This window comes from Helobdella robusta (genome assembly GCF_000326865.2).
Source record: "Helobdella robusta unplaced genomic scaffold HELROscaffold_9, whole genome shotgun sequence".
Taxonomy (NCBI): Eukaryota; Metazoa; Annelida; class Clitellata; order Rhynchobdellida; family Glossiphoniidae; genus Helobdella; species Helobdella robusta.
The window spans coordinates 447,045-468,687 of record NW_008705512.1 but is presented as its reverse complement, the minus strand read 5'-3'; the positions used below and the strand labels follow the sequence as shown (position 1 = coordinate 468,687).

General features: G+C 32.7%; 2 protein-coding genes across 2 annotated transcripts; both read right to left on the bottom strand.

Moving 5' to 3' along the window:
* Positions 1–4,653: 4,653 nt before the first annotated feature.
* Positions 4,654–7,164, bottom strand: HELRODRAFT_165958 (hypothetical protein; the record flags this gene model as incomplete). Its single annotated transcript, XM_009033014.1, has 4 exons — positions 4,654–4,760; positions 5,243–5,302; positions 6,287–6,437; positions 7,096–7,164. The coding sequence occupies 4 exons, from the start codon at positions 7,162–7,164 to the stop codon at positions 4,654–4,656; spliced, it is 387 nt and encodes a 128-aa protein (XP_009031262.1).
* Positions 7,165–16,673: 9,509 nt separating this feature from the next.
* On the bottom strand, positions 16,674–18,343 carry HELRODRAFT_96459 (hypothetical protein). The gene is made up of 3 exons (XM_009033013.1): positions 18,103–18,343; positions 17,533–17,773; positions 16,674–17,419 (listed from the first exon to the last, which is right to left on the bottom strand). The coding sequence occupies exons 1-3, from the start codon at positions 18,211–18,213 to the stop codon at positions 17,226–17,228; spliced, it is 546 nt and encodes a 181-aa protein (XP_009031261.1). The 5' UTR covers positions 18,214–18,343; the 3' UTR covers positions 16,674–17,225.
* Between the last annotated feature and the right edge of the window lie 3,300 nt (positions 18,344–21,643).

Here is a 21,643-nt window from a genome sequence, read left to right as displayed (position 1 = left end):
TATATATATATAGATATATATATATATAGATATATATATAGATATATATATATATATATATATATATATATATATATATATATATATATATATATATATATATATATATATATATATATATACATATATATATATATATATATATATATATATATATATATATATACATATATATATATATATATATATATATATATATATATATATATACATCTATATATATATATATATATATATATATATATATATATATATATATATATATTACAATTATTTATATAACCGATTATATATATATATATATATATATAATATTTATATATATATATTTATTTATATGTATATGCTAGTATCAATCAATCAATCTTCGTTATGCGTCCAGAGACCTGGTTCCCCGAGGTGGACGTTGTTTTCTTTGCCATCAACTTTTTGCGCCAAATTAGACGCCAGTTGTATCCATTTCATTTAAATTTAGAGCTTTCATGTCTTGCTCGATTGTTTGCGACCAGGACTTCTTTGGACGGCCTTTGAGACGTGTGCCAGGTACTTCAACATCTGCATGAGAAGTTATGGCACTGTTTCCACATCGTTTGACATGGCCAAACCACCGCAGACCGTGTTGCCGGCATTCGTTCTTTATATCATCTAAACCAGCACGACGCACGATTTCGGTAGATTTGATGTGGTCCTTCAGACTAATTCGTTGCATCCATCGGAGCATTTTTATGTCGGTTCGTTGAAGTTGTTGTTCCAGTTTGGTTGTCATTGGCCATGTTTCTGCACCATATAACAACACCGGACGTATCACAGATTTATAAAGTCTTGATCGTAGTGGTAGTGGCATGTCACGCCGCATCAATATAGAGGCAAGGAGATGCCATTTATTCCAGGCTGCACGTATGCGTGCTCGAACGGCAGCTTCAGCTGTTCCAGTACAATCCAGAACATCCCCTAGATATTGAAACGATGAGACTTTCTCTACCTTAATGGCTTCAAAAACAGTGCTATTTCGAATTTGTTGTTGTGGATTGTAGGACAAAGCAAGTAGGACAAGCAAAATTGGACACTTTAGATAAAGTACCAATTATTTTTTAACAACGTTTGTTCACAAAAAAAACAACAATTAATGCAGTAATTTATGAAATCTACCGATTTTCTAGCGTTGGGTAGATTTTTATTACATTTCTCAATAATTCTAATAAAATTCTTGTCGTCATTATTTATTTTATTAAAGTTAGAATAATATACATTGTGCATTACAGGAGATCAGATTGAAGGGAGAGGGTACAAGGTTTGTGGGAGATAAAGGTAGAAGGTATAAGTTGTGGTGGAAGGTTGGTGTGATGGTAAGAGAAGAGTTGGTGGAGAAGGTGTTGGAAGTGAGGCGGAAAAGCAATGGTGTAATTGTGGTGGTGATGGTGCTTGGAAAGGTAATAGTGAGGGTAATATCAGGATATGCTCCGTAACAAAGTAGGAAGGAAGAGAAGAAGGGTAGGTTTTAGGATGATGTTTCTGACGAGATTGGGCAAGCGGGGTTGGATGAGTTTGTGGTGTTGTTGGGTGATTTGAATGCAGACGGATATGAAAGTGTACATGGGGGATGGGGATATGGTATACGGAATGAGGAAGGGCGTATAGTGTTGGAGTTGGCGGATGCACATAGCATGGTGGTGGGGAATATCTGGTTTACAAGGGAACCAGCACGATTAATTACATATAGGTCAGAAAAACATAGGTCAATGATAGATTAAATATTGATAAGGGCGAAGCATAGAAAGTATGTAAGAAATGTGAAGGCGATACCTGGTGTGTTGCAGCATAGTATGGTTGTGATGGATGTGGAATCAAAAAAAATGGGGAGGAGGAAGAAGGATAAATTTGTGGCCAAGAGGAAAACATGGAAGTTTCCGGATGCAGATGTGAGGAAGGCATTTGAAGTGAAGGTGGCTGAAAGTTGAGAGTGGTAAGGATGGAGATGTTTGAGAGAGATATAGAGACTGTGTGTTGAATTCCGCAGATAAAGTAAAGTGGTTGAACGAAGGGAAAGTGTAGGCATAGTAAGAGTTGGTGGTGGATGAAGATATTAAAAAAGGTTTGGAGGATCAAGAAGAAAAGTTTTAGGGTGTGAGAAGGGGCAAGATTGGGGAAAGCGGAGTTGGGTTATAGGAAGGCTAAAAAGGTTGCAAAACGGGCAGTGACAACTCCTATGACGAAAGCATCAGATAGTTTAATGAGGGAAATGGAATTGGATGGAATTCGGAGAAAATGGTTCGTTCAAAGTAGCAAAGCAGTCAATGAGGAAAGGGAAAGATTTTATAGGAATGGATTTGGGTAAGTTTGGGATGGACCCTGGCAGGTTGTGTATAGATAAGAAGGAAAAAGCTCAGGGGGGGAAGGCTCATATGGAAAGGTTGATGAATGGAAAAAATGAGTGGGATGGAGATGTGGAATCCGTAGTCACACACGAACCCATAGAGAAGTTGACGATGGAGGAAGTAGACAAAGCAGTTAGAGAAATGAAACTAGGTAAGGCGACAGGGATTTTGGAAGTGGCGGCGGAACATATAAAGGCGAGTGAGATGAAAGGAATTGAAGTTATGATGCAAATTGCTAACAGTATGTTTGATGATGAAGGTATACCTAAGGATTGGCGAAGGTATACCTAAAGATTGGCGACACAGTGTGTTGGTGCCGTTGTATAAGAACAAAGGAGATGTGAGAGATTGTGGGTCATATAGGGGTGTGAAATTGCTAGAGCATGGAATGTAGGTAGTGGAGAGAGTGCTTGAGAGGAGGTTAAGAAATATGGTGACAGTTAATGAAATGCAGTGTGGGTTTATGCCTGGTAGGGGAACGGTGGATGCGTTGTTCATAGTGAGAATGTTGCAGGAGAATTATAGAAAGAAGAAACGAAGATTGTACATGTGTTTTTTGGATCTAGAAAAGGCTTTTGATCGAGTACCAAGAAAGGTCATTGAATGGGCGTTGAGGAAGAAAGGAGTGAATGAGAGACTTGTTAAAGCTGTGATGCAGCTGTATGAAGGGGCGAAGACAAAGGTGAGGGTCGGAAGAGGGATGTCGGACGCTTTTAGTGTTAAGGTGGGAGTGCATCAAGGATCAGTGTTATCACCGTTTTTGTTTGCAATTATGATGGATGTTGTGTGTGGAAACATAATGGAGGAACTGTTATTTGAGATTTTGTATTTAGTCTTGATGGCTGATAGCATGGAAGAATTGCAGTTAAAATTTGACAGATGGAAAAGTGTTATTGAAAAGAAATGGTTAAAAGTTAATATTGGTAAGACGAAGGTAACGGTGAGTGGGGAAGGTGGGAGCGAGAGGTAAGTAAAATAGACCCCTGTGGGGTATGTGACAGGAGAGTGAAGGCTAACTCGGTATTGTGTATAGGATGTCAGAAGTGGGTGCATAAGAGATGTAGTGGTGTGAGGGGGGCACTGAAAAAGGTGGAAGGCACGTTCAAATGTAAGGAATGTGTTCATGATGTGATTAATAGGACGGACGCAAGGACGGGGTTGAGTGGTGGTTTTGAAAGAGTGGAAAGCTTTGTTTATTTAGGGGTTAAGCTGAACGCGGATGGAGGATGTTTGAGCGCTGTTACAGCTAGAGTTCGTGTGGGATGGATGAAATTTAGGGAACTTGGTGGGGTATTGTGTGGAAAGAAATGGTCAGTGAAGATGAAAGGGAGGGTATATAAAGCATGTGTGAGAGCAGCGATGGTATATGGTGGTGAAACTTGGGTGTTGAGGAGAGAGAAGTGTACTACAGAGGGCTGAAAGAGCTATGTTGAGGATGATGTGTGAGGTTAAAGTGAAAGATAGGAGGAGTAGTAGAGAGCTGATGTCGATGATGGGACTGAATGAGGACATTGTGATATTGTTAAGGAGATCGAGATTGCGGTAGTATGGACATGTGTTGAGAAGGAATGAAAGAGTCGAGATTAGGCGAGCGTTGGAGTTCGAGGTTGAAGGAGTGATAGGAAGGGGTCGTCCGCGATTTGGATGGAGAGAGCAGGTGGAGAAGGACAGAGTGAAAGCGGGGTTGCGTGATATTGAGGCGAGTGACAGATGTGAATGGCGTCGAGGGGTATTTCGGTCTCATCATAGGTAGCCAGACGGCAACCCCCGATCTCGGGAAAAATGTCGTCTAAACGTGTGTTGTTGTTGTTGTAGAATAATATACAGTTTTCCAATTCATTCTCGAGTATATAGGACCTATTTCGATTTTTCAATCATCTTCAGCACTTGTTGCAGTTTATATAGAGAATATGCATAACCCAATACTTTTTGCAGTTTATATAGAGAATTTGTATAACCCAGGCCTTTGTTCCCATGATTTGCAACTATTGTTATTATCAACTTTGTTAATTTTACTATCTTCTTCATTGTTATTATAAATCATATCAATTAATAAAGAAGTTAATAAAATTAACGAAGTCGATAATAAATTCCAGCGACTGGCTGTGACAACTCAATTATTCGGTTTAACTTCATTTGAATCCATTTTGAAGTTGCTAAGATGAGTTGCAAATCCCCAATAGGTTAAAAATATTCATTCAAAAAATTACCGCCAAAACAATAATTTAATAATGATTTTAAAAGTGAGAAATAATATAACAACAACAACAACACACGTTTAGACGACATTTTCCCCGAGATCGGGGGTTGCCGTTTGGCTACCTATGATGAAACCGAAATACCCCTCGACGCCATTCTCCCGGATAGTGAGGGCCATTTTCACTTCTGTCATCATAAGTAATTTATTTGGCTAATTTTTACGCAGGACGCCCTTCCTTACGCAACCACAGTTATAAGCGGTGGGCCTAGCCTTTGATGATCCAACATCACTCACAAGGCAGTGAGGGTCGGTTTAATGTCATAACCAGGACACAAAAAAAAAAAAGTGAGAAATAATATGAAAAATATAAATATTTAAACATATTCAAACAGAAAATCAAATTGAACTAACAAATTTTTCTAGTTTAAAGAGAAGGGAGAACAAAAGAATGAAGACTATACATGTCGTTTTTGTCATCGTATATCTGCAAACAGCAATTAATAGCATTATTTATGAAATGATATTAGGATTATAATTATTGACATCAATTATGTCACATTCATAATCATCATGAAAAGTGCAAAAAATAAAATAAAAAACCCAATTCAAATTTAAATTTATGAGGTTATCAACAGAAAGAGGTAGCAGCAACAAAACTCTAACAGACTGATTGTGATGTATTCAAAACTCCAATTTGAGAGGCCAATGTCAAGGGAGCTGGTGATGCCTGCATGATTATGTGATGTTCGTTTGTGAAAATGTGTGTGAGCCGGTGTTTTGTGGGTGTGTGCGTGTGTGTGTGTTTAATAAGTCATTTGCAAATATATGTAATTTGTATACATATGCAGCATTAACGCTGTTTAAACCAGTGTCGGTGTGAGCATTCTTGTTATTGAAAGTCGGTAAAACTCAGTTGTCGGGCAAGAAAACACCGATTTTATCTATAAAAAAGCACCAAAAGTTGGCGCGATGAGCCAAAAAAAAGTTCGCCGGCTTAATTTTGGCCACACTATCAAACATTTGGTTAACTTCTAGCCCTGCCCATCAAATATCAAAGAATGTCAACATTTTTCAAATTTTGCCCCCCCATCAATTTAGTCTAGATCCACAGATCCGCCAATGTCGGAGTCAGATATTTGTCATCCGACTCCGACTCTGGAAGCGTTATGAATTTGAAATTTTCATGAAAACAAGAATATAAAGTAATTTTACTATGAAAAACAATTAAATTTACGGAGTTATATATTTTTTGTCTGACTCCGACACCCTGGTTTAAACAAGCATACACACACGTATGCAATGTTATAAAAAATATAGAATGGTACGTTAATGAGAAGAACATGAAACAATCATTTATCAACATTTCAATATAATAAATTACATCTATTCATTCATTTTTCATTCATTCATTTATTGAGATAAAATTTAATATATCGAAACTATTTTATAATATCTCCTAAGCAACACAGTGTTCTGACAAATTCATTTTCAGGTTATCTATCCTGTATGTTGATATCATCATTAACATTTTTTATTCACATCTATCAGCTGTCAACTCATATGTTTCATCGTAACTGATGCACATGCATCCAAAATGCAATTTATACACATGCCTCAACAATGCTACTGAAAAACATACCTCAACATATCAATGATGCAACATGCATTAACATGTCATTGGCACACAATTATAAATTGAATAAAATCCAACCAGGTGGAGCAACTCTCTTGATGTACTCAAACCAACTCAGAGTGACTCGTTCCCTTCCTGACTTACAGTAGAGAACCCACCTGACAACAGCAGATATGGAAAACTTTGTGATCAGATGGGTCATTGTTATGGATAGTGGGAATCGAAAGTACTGTTGAATAAAAATTAAACAACATTAGCTGATAATAATTAACAGATACCTTTAAAAAAAATTTTAAACAATTAATATCAGCATTTTTTACTACAAGATTTTACAAAATGATAATTGAATGTTTCAAAAAGTTGAAAAATTTGAAAGTCATATATTCAATCTTTAAAGAAAGGCAGAGAAGCCAAATATTAGTTAAAAATGTCCATGATGTTAAATGTATTTTATAACAACTATCTATAATCATAGTGATTTTTAAAATTAAAACAAAATTTATATGGTGATTTTATAACTAGCCAAGCACACTGCCAAATCATGATTTACAACTTTTTATTAAAAATTATATATAGCAATCAATATCTTATTTTAAAATTAAATTATTAAAATTTTATTGAACTACAAAAAGGGCATGTTACAAAAAATTATAATTTTATAATGTCTAATTACTAAAATAATAAAAAGCCATGTCATAAAAGATAAAAAGAATAATTAACCAAACATGCGCCTAGATTGTAAAGCTAACCTGAATGAAACGCTGGTTGTAAAATGTCAAAGAGATTGAAAACAAATAAAATATAAAAATGAGAAAAACTGTTGACAGCATCCATTTACATCTGTCCGTGACCACACAAGGTCCACACTTGCTGGATGACCTACTGACTGTCTTTGGAAGTATGACTCCTTTAATTTCATTTTTCAACAGCTGATACTTTTTCAAAGTTTTTCCCATAATTTATCAATTTTTATTAACTTTTGAAAAATTCATATTTAATGTTGTAAAGTAAAAGTTGTCTCAGTAATTCAGGTCCTCGCATGAGTGACTATGCTTTTTTATATGGGACTGAATTGCAAATGAATAAATCCGAATTCCGAAAGAAGAAAACTGTTCTTGGACTTTTTGGTCATTTATTTTTCTTTATTAAATGATATACCTGGAAATAATTAATGTAATTAAAAATTAATTATTATATATGGGGTGGTGATGATTTTAAATAAGTTTTTTTATTTTTATTATGAACTGCTGTTGAACTTAACCTGCCACCTGTCTTAACTTGTCAATACTTAATTTAAAATATAATTTTACCTACTTTTCAATTCAACATTTGACAACCACACGATAAGCAAAGTTATAATTTGCACAAATATATATAGACATATAATTATATATAACTTAAAGAAAAAGTTGATATAAAAAACAGGTTAAACAAAAAAACAAAACTTATTCTATACTGCAACACACACGTCAAGCTGATTACGTTGAAATGAGTCCACTTTTAAAAATTGCTTTTTTAAAATGGTATTACACGTTCACCATTCAATCAATATTAGCTGGAGTAGTATTTCAGTGGCTATAAAATACATACACCAAAGGTTTCAAAAGACTTGACATTGGACTAAAAGTCAAACTAGAATCTACAATGATTTGATATATGGTTTTGATATATAGAGCTGTGTCGTGGTCATTAACGAGAACCATGGAAAAAAACCTGAGTGGACATATCAGAAGATTGATATGAATCGGCTACATAAAGATCATATCACGAATAAGAAAATCAGAAAAAGAACAGGGAAGATAAATATTAGCAGTGACAAATCTAGGAAGAAGCTAGTTTTATTAAAAGTCAGAAAAAGACCGTTTTATTCGTAAAATTGACCAAAAGTTGAACGTGATAAGCAAACAAATGTCGTCAGCCACACTAATACCACAAACATTTTGCCCTCCCCCTTCGTGAAAATTTAAACATTTTCAAATTTTTGGTTTCCTCCCACGTCAAGGTTGTCTATCAAGAAGAGAAGGATGAAGTGGGCAGGACATGATGAAGATGGAGGAGTTCGGAACACCTAAAAAATCGGGAAGTATTAACTAGAGGGGAAAAGAATAAATAAAATAAAATCACAAAATGAGATGGAACGAGTGTCTTAGTCAAAATTTGGAAAGAGCTGGGTTATCAATACACCGGATAGTTAGAATACTGGGATAGTTAGAATAACGCTAGGAGATATTGTGAAAGACAGAAACGGATTTACGGATGGTGACAAGTCATTTTGGCCTCTTTGGCTGAAGACAACCGACAAGAGGAAATAAATAATATTTAATCCAATGAAAGATGCCAACCGCAAACGCCCGTCAATAGTATGCTATCAATACTACCAATGAGTGAAAAGTCCGACTAGTCTTTTTAGGCATGGTAAAATTGTTATAAATGAATTATCGTGTTTTTTATTCAATAACAGTTCTAATTTGGATAATATTCGGTTAATTTATATTACTGCGAAAAATTCAACTCAAAAGATATCATTTCTGCTAAAATGTTGTTAATTTATCACCGAGTTAGCTCAGTCGGTCACGATGGTATCGTTCGAATACTGTCCAAAACTCAAAAAACATCATACTCGTATGATACGGTGCTTGGGTATGGGCATGCCTCATAATGTGTATCTGTGTGTGCGTTGTGTGGTGTGGATACTTGAAGAAAACAGCTTTTGTGGCACGAAGATTTCATTATTAGTATAGATAAATAACAATAACATGTAAACAGCTCTGAGTTTGACAGATGCATTTATGAAGAATGAAATTTAAAAAAAAATAGAAAAAATATTTCTGACTTGGAGCAATTAATAACTCTACTTAATGTAATGGATAAACTCAATATTTTATTGGAAGCTTGTTTATTTATTCTTCGGGAAAAACATGAAAGTAAAATTTCGACTCATGTCTATTTTAATTTGAATAAAATACGCGGTTTTAATAATGTTTTAAATCGAAAAATGACCCTAACATACATTATGAAAATAAGAAACAAACAAACAAACATTGTGGACGTTCTAAACTGTCATATGAAAATACCAATTCAAGTTTGCAGAAAGGTAACTCAACTATTGGTGAAATTGCATGAATCCTGCTGTTGCACAAACTAGACAGATTGCGTAGACCGAATGTTGTGAAATACCGCTTGTTGCACAAACTTCATGACCGATAAATAAATTGTATTCCAACTTAACTCAAAGGGAATGAGTGTTATGTTGCACAATTTTTTTTAAAAAGAATTTGGTTATTGCATGTTACTTATTTATTCATGTTGACATTTCACTTTTCTTCGTTTAAATTAAATTGAATTCTTCAATTAAAACCAATAAAGAAAAAAGAAAGGTGTTTGAAAAGACCTAACTATCAATACAAACATTTTTCATTACATGTTAAATAACGCTCGTACGTAACATCAGGGTCCACTTTTACAAAAGTCAGCCTTTTTAAAATTAGGGAAAGAAATCACAGAATCAATCGTTGTCCTCTTCCTTGTCATTTTCATCATCATCCTCTTTTTGGATCTCATCATTATCATTACTATTATCATACTTTTTCTGAATTATGCGCTTTTTAGCTGGAGGATTGACTTTGGTTTTAGTGGAATTTTTTGAAGTTGCTGGGTCTTTGGCTTGAGAACCGTCAGATGCAACCATCGAATCTGATTCAGAAATGTATGAGGCTTTCTCCAATTCATCAATTCATATCTTTATTGCTTTGGCAGCCATGGCTTGATACCTTTCTTTGTTTTTGCATAATTTCCATCTCTTGCCCAGTTCATTGGTAACTTTTGTGAAGGATAAATCTCTGGTTAAATTTTTGGGCGTTTTTCAAATAAAACAGCACCGTCTTTGGTTCGTTGGGATCTTTTGTATGTCTTTATAGTTTTTGTATGCCATCGGTAAGTATAGAGTTAACCATCTCTTCTTGGTACTGCAGTACCATTCAGTCAACCATTCCTAAATTTTAAACTCATGAAAATATTTAAAAAAATGAATAAACTCAACAATTTATTAGAAGTTTGTACATTCATTCTTCGAGAAAAACAAGGAAGTAATATTTTGACCTATGTTTCTTTTAATTGAAATAAAATACCGGGTTTTAATAATGATTTAAATCTAAATTATGACCCTAACATAATTCATGATAATGAGAAACAAACAAACATTGTGGACGTTCTAAATTGTCACATGCAAGTGAATAAATCATTGTTTTTCAACTCAGCTCCGCACAGACAGCAATATCTTAAATTTTAAAAAACCTCTGAGGCAAAAACTTCATAGGCCTATGATACACGAACTCCAGTTAATAAAACCAATGGTAGTGATACCTAAGAATAAATGAGCACGTGTCAATTTTCCTAATACCAGTCAACAAAACATTAAATCAACTGTAATGCATATGATACACGAACTCCAGTTAATAAAACCAATGGTAGTGATACCTAAGAATAAATGAGCACGTGTCAATTTTCCTAATACCAGTCAACAAAACATTAAATCAACTGTAATGCATATGAATTGTCGTAGTTTGAGTGCACATGTCATTTAGACCACATTGTGTTCTAAGTATAAGTATTGTTGTGTTCTAACTTAATGGTTGTGTTATAGTTGTGTCTGCTTTCTTTTAATAGAAATATTGTGAAAAACTTCGATATATTAGTTAACTTTAGCGACGGAATTGAAATTTCAATTGAAATTTCTTGACTAAACGTAGGGTTTTATATTTTTGTTGTTGTAAATGTTGTGTAATCGTAATTATGTCAGTGTCGTATACAATGTTTGAAAAATTTTAGAAGGGCCATAAAGAATTCCCTTCCTGACAGCAGTTTTTCTGTGAGAAATTATATAACGTTAAAACACACCCTCCAGGTCAACATTCAAGTCAATTAGTAAAGTTCAATTCTTATTTGCAGAACCATGTTCTAAATTTGTAAAGCTGGAGAACAAGAATAACTATTTAATTGACAAAACTTTAGTTGACATTTAATATTGACTTTTTCTCAGCAGTAATTTGTTGTCAAAAATTGAGGGCCCGGATATGGTAGGCCCCGGACTCGGAATTTGGTCTAGAATACGATGAAGGGTTAATTCGGCTCAGACTTAACGACATTTTTTCTTCGTTAGTTCATTTTTGACTGTGTCAAAAAGTTTCCATTATTATTATTACTATTAAAATTATTAGTTGTTATAATCATTATATAATTGTAGTTGTTGTAGTGGCGGCAGCAGGAGCAATGGTGGTTAAAATATTTATAAAACAACAACCAGATCAGGTACATCAAGCTAAAGTTGTCGTTTACCTGGAGATTTAATTTCGTTTCGTTGATGTTGATGACACCATCAGATTGGATTGGAGCGAAGATGTCGGAAATGGACGAAATGATGACATCCATATACATATATATATAGAAAGAATAGAGAATGAAACCGGAATGATGGCATCGCAGAATAACAACATTGTGTAAGTAAATGAAATAAATATACCTGGTTTTTGGTTTCTATAGAATAGAAGTATAGAATGGAATAGAGATAGATAAAATAGAAATAGTACTTGTAGATTAAGTTATAGTATTTTATTTTATGTTAATATTAAATATTAATTGTCCAAAACAAACTTAATTAAATCTAAAATTGTTTTTATTTCTTTAGTTATAAAGTACTAATCACTAACAAATGCGAATAAAAAATATAATTTATGTTACAATAATATTAAAATATTTAATATTCTTTTGTCAATAATTAATAATTTGATAAGTATGAATGTTGTTAAGTGTTGTTATGAGATGACTAAATATTTTAGATAATAAAATTAAAAAGCCAATTATAGTAATCAAAGTTGAACTAATTTAAAAAAATAAAGATTTTACATTAACATTTAGATTCAGAAATCACTTTAGTTTAGCAATGCTGTTATATAACATTATTTATAACTATGTATATATTAATTAAATTAAATCTAATTAAATTAAAACTTATGAATGGGTCATTTAAAATAATCTACATATTAACTTAGATAAAATTTATTTTATTTTATTTGTCCCTAAAATTAGAACTGATATTGTTTTTCCTATTGTTTTTAAATGACTGCAGTTCATTCATTCAAACCTTCTGTATTTTTGTCTCTTATAACTTGCTTTGGCTATCTCACATCAAGCATATTTCATTTAATTAAATTATTTAAAAATTTAGGCTTTAATTATTGTTTGAGGTTTAAATTTCCCAAGTTCATTTTGTTTACTCTTTTCAACTTTTTTGTATTTCCTTATATGACTTATTGCATTTCTATATAGGGCTCAGCTCCTAAATCTAATCTTAACATTATTACCTTAGCTCAGAATTTTTTCATTTAAATTCTTTTTAAAGTATACAAATTTGATCATGTCACTTCTTATTATCATTTGGCAAATATTCATAACATTAATCTATTGCATATCAGTTATTTATTATTTCTCTTTATAAAATTTATAAATTAAACTATTGTCCATCTCTTAACGATCAACTTGCTTTGTATAAAAATACTAGGCATGATTTTTTGTGTCATAATCATAATTTCTACTTCTTTAAACCTAGATCTAATTTTTTTCTCAACTCAGCTTTATCTACATCTATGCGCCTTTGGGATACTTCACAAGAGTTACCCTATTTGTGGTCTCTACACAACATCTATTAATCAGCTCCTCTTGTGTCTAATCATGTCAACCTTTATTGATTGTCTTCATTATTTTGAGTTTGAGTTTATTCGTTTTTTTGTCTTTCATTTTGCTGCACATTTAGTAGTTAAGGTGGTCAGCATTGATATCCTTGATCTCCCGTGCATGTTTTGCCAAAGGAAAAATTCAATTACATAAATCTTTCATTATCTAAAGGTGTTTTACCCGAATGTCTAAAAGTAGCAAATGTTTTTCCCTTATATAAAAATGGTCCGCATAAAGGCCTCTTCAGCTATTGTCTTACTTCCATTGTTCTTTTTGAAAAAATAGTTTGTACTCATTTAAAACAGTTTTTTGATGGGCATATTCTTATTAACGCTTACAGAAGTTCTGAAAGCTATGAAGGATGGAAAGGTAGCAGGGCCCTCTGGACTCACAAATGACTTTATAAAAGCATCTGATACTGCAGGCATCCAAACGTTACTACAACTTTGCCGTGAAGTGTGGAAAAATTGCTCAATGCCGACTGAATGGAACTATAGCATGACAGTTCCGCTATACATAGGCAAAGGTGATCCATTGAAATGTTCATCATATCGGGGTATACGTCTGTTAGAACACTCCCTGAAAATTGTCGAGAAAATCATTGATTAACGTCGTGCATCACAATCGGAAATTATCAATTCATTCCAGAATATCTTGTTCGAATTGTGATGGAGATGTATACGAATAATAAGACTCTTGTCAGCACAACGGTCGGAAACACAGATGCATTTGACATCGGCGTTGGAGTTCACCAAGGCTCGATTCTCAGTCCACTGTTATTTATAACTGTGATGGAAAAAATTACAAAGCCGATACGCACTGCTGACATTTGAAATCTAATATATGCTGATGATATCGTTTTAACAGCCACGTCTGAGCAGAATGTAGCACAGATGTTTGAAGATTGAAACACCAGACTGGCCGATCATGGATTCAAAGTCAACATCAGCAAAACCAAAGCAATGAACACTGGTGAACCCATCCAATCCACAGCTAATGGACGATGGCCCTGTTCAGTTTGTAAAGCTGGTGTAGGTAACAATTCAATCAAGTGTCAGCAGTGTAGCCAATGGTGTCACAAACGTTGTTAAAAAATAATTGGTACTTTATCTAAAGTGTCCAACTTTGTTTGTCCTGCTTGCATCAACCCACAACAACAAATTCGAAATAGCAATGTTTTTGAAGCCCTTAAGGTAGAGAAAGTCACATCGTTTCAATGTCTATGGGATGTTCTGGATTGTACAGGAACAGCTGAAGCTGCCGTTCGAGCACGCATACGTGCAGCCTGGAATAAATGGCATTTCCTTGCCTCTATAATGATACGGCGTGACATGCCACTATTATTACGATCAAGACTTTATAAATCTGTGATATGTCCGGTGTTGTTATATGGTGCAGAAACATGGCCAATGACAACCAAACTGGAACAACAACTTCAACGAACTGATATGAAAATGCTCCGATGGATGCAACGAATTAGTCTGAAGGACTACATCAAATCTACCGAAATCCTGCTTCGTGCTGGTTTAGATGATATAAAGGACGAATGCCGGCAACACCGTCTGCGGTGGTTTGGTCATGTCAAACGAAGTGGAAACAGTGCCATAACTTCTCTTGCAGATGTTGAAGTACCTGGCACGCGTCCCAAAGGCCGTCCAAAGAAGTCCTGGTCGCAAACAATTGAGCAAGACATGAAAGCTCTAAATTTAAATGAAATGGATACAACTGATCGTCTAATTTGGCGCAAAAAATTGATGGCAAAGAAAACAACGTCCTACCTCGGAAAACCGGGTCTCTGGACGCTAAACGAAGATTGATTGATTGATATTCTTATTAACGCCAACCAGTACGGTTCTCTAAAAAATTGTCTCACAGAGTTGGCTATTTTAGAGATGAATCAATATGTTATGTAAAATATTAATTCTAAGTTATTTACTATAGGTGTTTTTATAGACATTGCTAAAGCATTCGATACCGTGTGTCATGATGTTTTATTGAATAAACTGCTCAATGCAGGTATGAGAGGAAACGCTTATATATGGTTTGAGAGCTATTTATCCGAAAGGAAACAATACGTATCGCTTGGCGGTTGTAGTTCAACCTTATCTTCAGTAGAATGAGATGTTCCTCAGGGATCAATCTTGGTTCCTCTGTTGTTCATTTTCTTTATTAATGATTTATTTTTATCATCTTTTTTATTAAAGTTTATATTATATGCCGATGATACCGCAATCTTGGCAAGAGGCAAATCTTTGCCTAATTTGGTTTTTCTGTTGAATTATGAACTTTTAAATTTTGCAGCTTGTATGTCAGCAAATGGTTTAAAAATAAATGCTCAAAAGACAAAGTGCATACTATTTGGCCCTAAGATTGTTACAAATCCTATTTCGAAATTTTCATTGTCGGAGAATTAATTCCCAGAACTTCATCCATTAAATTATTGGGTGTAACACTCACTGATAATTTTAGTTGGAAAGAACACGTTATTGAAAATTCTTTAGAACCAACGTATTAATGATATATGTTTAATTGTATTTCATTTTTAATTAGCCCTACAAGCTATGTTTTGGGTTTTAATAATAGGAGGCTAGAATATAATTGATATAAAAAATCTATATAAAAGTTATAGGATAGGTAGGAAAGATAATATAAAATAGATAAAATCCAGAAAAAATCCATTAAATATTAATAATAAACTCACACTCTAACTTCTTACAATATTTGTGTAAATTTTTGTTTATTATTTGAAAGATTAGTATTTTAAAAATTAAATTGATTGGTGTAATCTTTTCAAAGCATAGTTTCAAATTCTAATGATTTACCTTTTAATCTCTACAGAAGTCTAAAAGTTATCATATTAGGAAAAGCATCAGTAGGAAAAACTTCATTTTGTAATCGCTACATAACTCAAACCTTTAGAAGAGAAAAAAGTGTAAGTTTTTAAATTATTTTATTAATCAGCTTTTTAATTTCATCTCCCTGATTGTTTGTGGTTATGAATATTTTCAAGAATTATTGATTAATAATATCATTCCATGATCAAGCTAGTTAATGAAAAAGTTTTGTTTCTCAACAGACAATTGGAGCATCTTTTATTTTAAGAACATGGAACTCCCATAAAATTGCCATTTGGGTAACAACATTATCAATTTCTCAATGAATTTTTTCATTTTAAAATTTTTCATTTAAAAATTGGTTGTTTTTCAATCTGACTTTGTTGTACAAAGGACACATCTGGAGAGGAAAGGTACAGAGGCTTGAGCAAATATTATTGTAGAGGCGCTGGCGGGGTCATCCTTGCATTTGATCTTTCTGATGAACTCAGTTTCGACAGTTTAGAGTTTGTATATTTTTTTAATTGATCAGGAATCATTTAGCTAAAGTAATATTTTTAACGAAATTTAAGCATTTTTTCAAATGTTTGTAAATCTTTTGTTTTGTATCAGACTCTTCAAATTATTCTTGAAGTATTTTAATAATTTTTGAACAAATTTTTAAGCCCTACTAAGTTACCTAAAATTTTGACCAATCAAAGCAATTATAAATATCATTTTATCAGCATTCATTATGTATATTTATTCCTTCATCTTGAGTTTTTTTTATAATTCTCATTTAATTTGTTAAATATTTTTTTTTACAGAAACGAGTTTGTATCTTTGTTAGAATATGCATTGCCTGATAGGGTTTGTGTTGTTGTCGGAACAAAGTTAGATTTGATGAACAATGAAAACACTGCTAATTTAAACAACCTTAAACAAAAAGGTTTAAAATTAGTTGAGAAATTAAACGGGACAAGTGCAAAGTGTGATCAGAAACTTTTATCATTATACTTTGAAACATCCAGTCTAGATGGCACCAATGTTGATAACGTGTTTGAAAAGCTATTTGAAAATTGCTCTGGCATTATCAAAAAATCTGAAAAATGCTATCAATTTGAAAACAGCATAAGTTTAGCGGAGTCAAACAATAATAATAATCAAAACAGATGTGCTTGCTGAATTTTTTTCGAAAAATATGTATGGCTTTATGTTTCAGTGTAGTTTATTTATTCTGCAAATTCTCATTGTGTTTTCGTCCCTGTCATTTAAAAATATTAAAACAGTTTTTTAATTTTTTTTGGTTGTATTTGAAAAGTTTTGAGACAAATAGCTTTTAAAAACTGGAGCGTCTTATTACTCGATTTACTCATTCATTCATTTTCGTAGATTAGATACCGAAATCAAGAGATTTCTGCACATTCCGCCAAATAAAGTTGGTTGATATTTACATGTGCAATATGATAGCGAAGTCACTTGTTCACTTCGCTCAGAGGGTCGTTCTGTTCATCGGCTGATCCGTGCTTAATGACCTTGATGAATTTTCCATAATAGAAATTTCCTTCGTCGATTGGAGCGTAGTGAAATAAATCATCCACCATTTCGTCAGTCCATCTATCACCCATCGTCGTCATCGCCACACGCAGTCGTTCCTCCGGTACACTTCCTGATTATTATTCAACGTTAACAATTTCCGATACTGATACTGGTATATGTTACTAAGCAGTGAAAACATCACAAAATAATTTAGATCTGGTGTATAAGAAAATTAAACCATACCGTTATTTTTCTCGTCGAAACATGCGAATGCGTTGGTGATAACGTCGTCGGGATCGGTACCGTTCAACTTTTCTCCAAAAAGAGTCAGAAACATCGTGAAGTTGATTGGACCTGGAGCTTCCTGGAGCATCGAGTCCAACTGATCGTCCGACGGGTTTTTCCCGAGAGATGTCAGAACTTCAATTAGATCTTCTTTATCTATGAATCCATCTCTGTTTTGATCTATCATGTTGAATGCTTCCTAATAAACGTTATATGCATTTAAATTAAATGTAGTGAAAAGTAATTCAGCTAATTTTAAAGAAATTAAATGTATCATATTCTGCACGAGATGTCATATTTTTGCACGAGATGTTTGTGACAGAAGGTATCATACAAATTATCATTTATGTGAAAATGTGTTTTATCAGAAATTCGGCAAGGTTTGCTAAGATAATTTTATTTGTGAAGAGGCTTAAGAAATAAAAAAATTCTTTTCAAAGATGTCTAAAACGTTCAAGTAAGTTACATGGATGTAATCGGATAGTAGATGTGTTACACACCATCAGACAAATAGGTTAAATGGTTTACCTTGAACTCTTGAATCTGAACTTGATTGAGCATGGAAAAGACGTTACTGGTGTATCTGTGGGCTTTGGTCATGCGACCTCTTTTTTTCGCTTTCGGAGTTGATGTAGACATGTTAATGTTATGGAGCTTGGAAACAAACTCGATCCGAACAATTTAATTAAATTTGACTGCGAGGCTGCAATTACGTTATGTTACGTTAAAAATTACTTATTTATATTAATAAATACACATTGAATATGTGGCTTAAAATTAAAAAAAACTTCAATAACTTACCAAATCACTACAAGGGTGTGCTTATTTATATAACTTTCAGTTAGCATTGCTGCCTCTGGCGTGGTGACTCATCCTGCACGTTGTATGTGCGTTGTATGAAAACGTGGAAATGTTTATGTATGAGCACGGGAATCTCATCAGAGATGTATCGCTATCTCTAATCACGTGTACGTTCATTGTATATGTTTGTACTAGCTTATTTGTACAATTGTGTAGAAAAGTTGTTTTTAAGTGGCTATGAATGAACAACAACACCGCATTTCTCATTTTTTAAATGATGTTCGTTCATTAACCCATATTATAAAGCTGCTATTAATATTAATAAAGTTAATCTACACTTCAAAAATGCTTGCGAACCCATAAATGTGCAAAGATGTGGTTGAGTTATTAATGTTAAAACAGTGACATCTACCTACTTTTATTAAAGTTAAACAGAAGATGGAGGAAATTAATTTTTTAAATATAGGAAATTAAAGTATATTTCAATTACCTTTATTTTTTGAGGAAATTGTAAATTAGCATGTTAGTATTTACAACTTAGTATGTTATTCTGACTAAACTACTCTATTCGTAGCATTGTCTCAATTTTTCGTTGGTTTAGCTAGAACTCGTTTGATGAGGCAAAAACTGTATGCACTAGGTTCAAACACAATTTTTTTTGAAAGGATGCTCGTATGGTTAATATTACAAACAAAAATATTGGTTTTGTGCACATTTTTATCAAATTAATTATTTCCCAGACGTCATTCTAGTTCAACGAGTGACGGAAACTATTGAAAACCAATTCCAAAGTTGATCGAAACTTTTTACAAATTCTGAGCGGCATCGGCCTGTTTGATTTCCGCTCCTGCTTTTACTGTTCAGCTGAGTTTTTAAGATGTCCGAGCTCTGTAGTTTACTGTTTTTGATTTTTGGTTATTATATTGGATCAAAATTTGAAATAATCAGATTCAGTACATTAATCGCCGTTAAAGGTTTGAAATATCTGTATAATCACTAGAAAAACTTGTTTACAAGTTGGGAGGCCCTGGAGCAATAAAAAAGAGATACATAATTTACATCTCAATAACTAGTTTCGTAAAGTTTTTTTAGTTTTATTTTTAACAATTTCTTCATCCAGACCAATACTTTTTATGGAACATTACGTTGTTGAAACATCATTGTTTTTACGGAGGCCCTATTTTAATGTTTAAATTAGGTTTTGTTCTTGTGGAGACTACGGGCAACAGCCTGCCTTCAATCAATCCGGCTGTGATTAACAGTGTACATAAATTTTTCAGAGCTTGAAAGTGATGTTTTTAAAGTGGAATCTACAGAGTAAACATTGAAAAAATGTGAAATTTTTCAGTAAGTTTGGCAAAAAATTAGTGAATGTGAAGGAATAGATTAAGAAACAATGGGAAATGTAAATAATTTTAATCTTGCAAAGCCTTATTAACAGAGTAGTATCACATATACGCGTACACGTATGCTGAGTATATATACGCGTATATGTACACGCGTTTGTTTGTATACGCGCGTGAATATGCTTATTTGATAAGCACAATCAGTTTTTGAAATATACATAAACTGTCTTCATCTCTAAAGTATAAGCCGTTCAAAATAGTTAATTCTTGTAAATTTAGTAATTTATAAGTTATTTTAATATGCCGGTTAATGCCAATTTTATTTTATTTGTTTCAAACCAATTATCAAGTTACAAATTTTCGGTTCCAAACAATTAAAAAGTAATATTACTATCGAATTGATAGTGAAGGATGTGATACTTTTTAGGACACGTCCTAGAGTTCAGTCATTCAAGCTTGAAACATCCATTGAAATCTGGTTACTTTATTCCATATATTAAGCATCATGTTTTGTTAGTTTAGTACATGATGCATAAATAAGTAAAGGGAAAACCGAATTCAAGAAATAATTTTATTTTTCTTTGGTTTTTGAAAAAAGTATGAGTTCAATTTTTGTTTGAGTTCAAAAAAAATTAGCTGTAATTTTAGTTGTAGTAAACATTAATTTGATAATTCTAGTTACTTATATATTTCTACCACTTGAGTTTTTTTTTTATGTCGTAAGCAACTTGAAATTCAAACTTCTTCAAATGTTTGTTCAACCGATTAGACAGCCACTCAGAGCTGCACGATTCTTTACGCAAGGGCATCTAACTAATGTAGAATTGTTGCAATAAACGCTAAGACCCAAAATGTAATGTTTTTAGACAAATTCATTCATGTAACCGTAACTACCTCGTTGAACCATTTATAAATTCAAACAAATATATAACGTAGTAAAACAAAGTTGAAGGATATTCTTTTAAATTAACGCGTAACACTAAGAGTATGTACTATATATATATATATATATATATATATATATATATATAGTGATTTTCTTATTTGTGATTAGTCCTACCGACTAACAAAGTCAGAATTCGAATAAATATTATATATATATATATATTTATATATATATATAAATATATATAATATATATATATATTATATATATATGCACAAATTTTGATTTCCGCGTGCCTTTGTCGGTTTGTTGTGTCGGTTCGTTCGTTCAACGATTGATTGTCAGAAGTCACGAAACTTTTAAATATAAAGTATTATATACATATATAAAGTATTATATATATATATATATATATATAGGCGCTATACAAATGCATTTAATAATAATAATATATGTGTGTGTGTGTGTGTAATATCTAATCACGTTACATTAAAATACGTTTGGTGATGTCATGCAATTTCGCAAAGTTATTTTAGGTAAGCAACATGCATTTACATTAACAATTTTGTTTTTAATAGACAGGTGTTTACCAACATGTTCTCCTCATAGCACATATTTTATAAAGGATATTTTAACTCTTTCTTAATTAATTCATTTGTTTATTCATTCGCATTTATTCGTATAAAATCAAAGTCGTTGCTTAATTCCTGTGAATTCTTTCTTATTCTTTAGCTACTGTCTTTCATTCAATTGTTTACTGGATGTCGCATTTTTGCCTGTTATTAGCTGCCTATTATATTAACAACCAGGTTAATCCATTTCAGTTTTTAATGTGATTATTTACTTGAAAGAAAATTTTAATGTAAAATTAAAGATTGGATGTTGTTATAAATATATATTTTTTTTGCAATTAGGCTACTGAATGGCAATTTTATTGTTGTGCAATAAATATGAAAATATTTTAATTTTGATATTTCTAGTTCGTTTGTAAATGTTTAGACTTTTGAAAAAGTTATATTAATTTATGTAAGTAAAC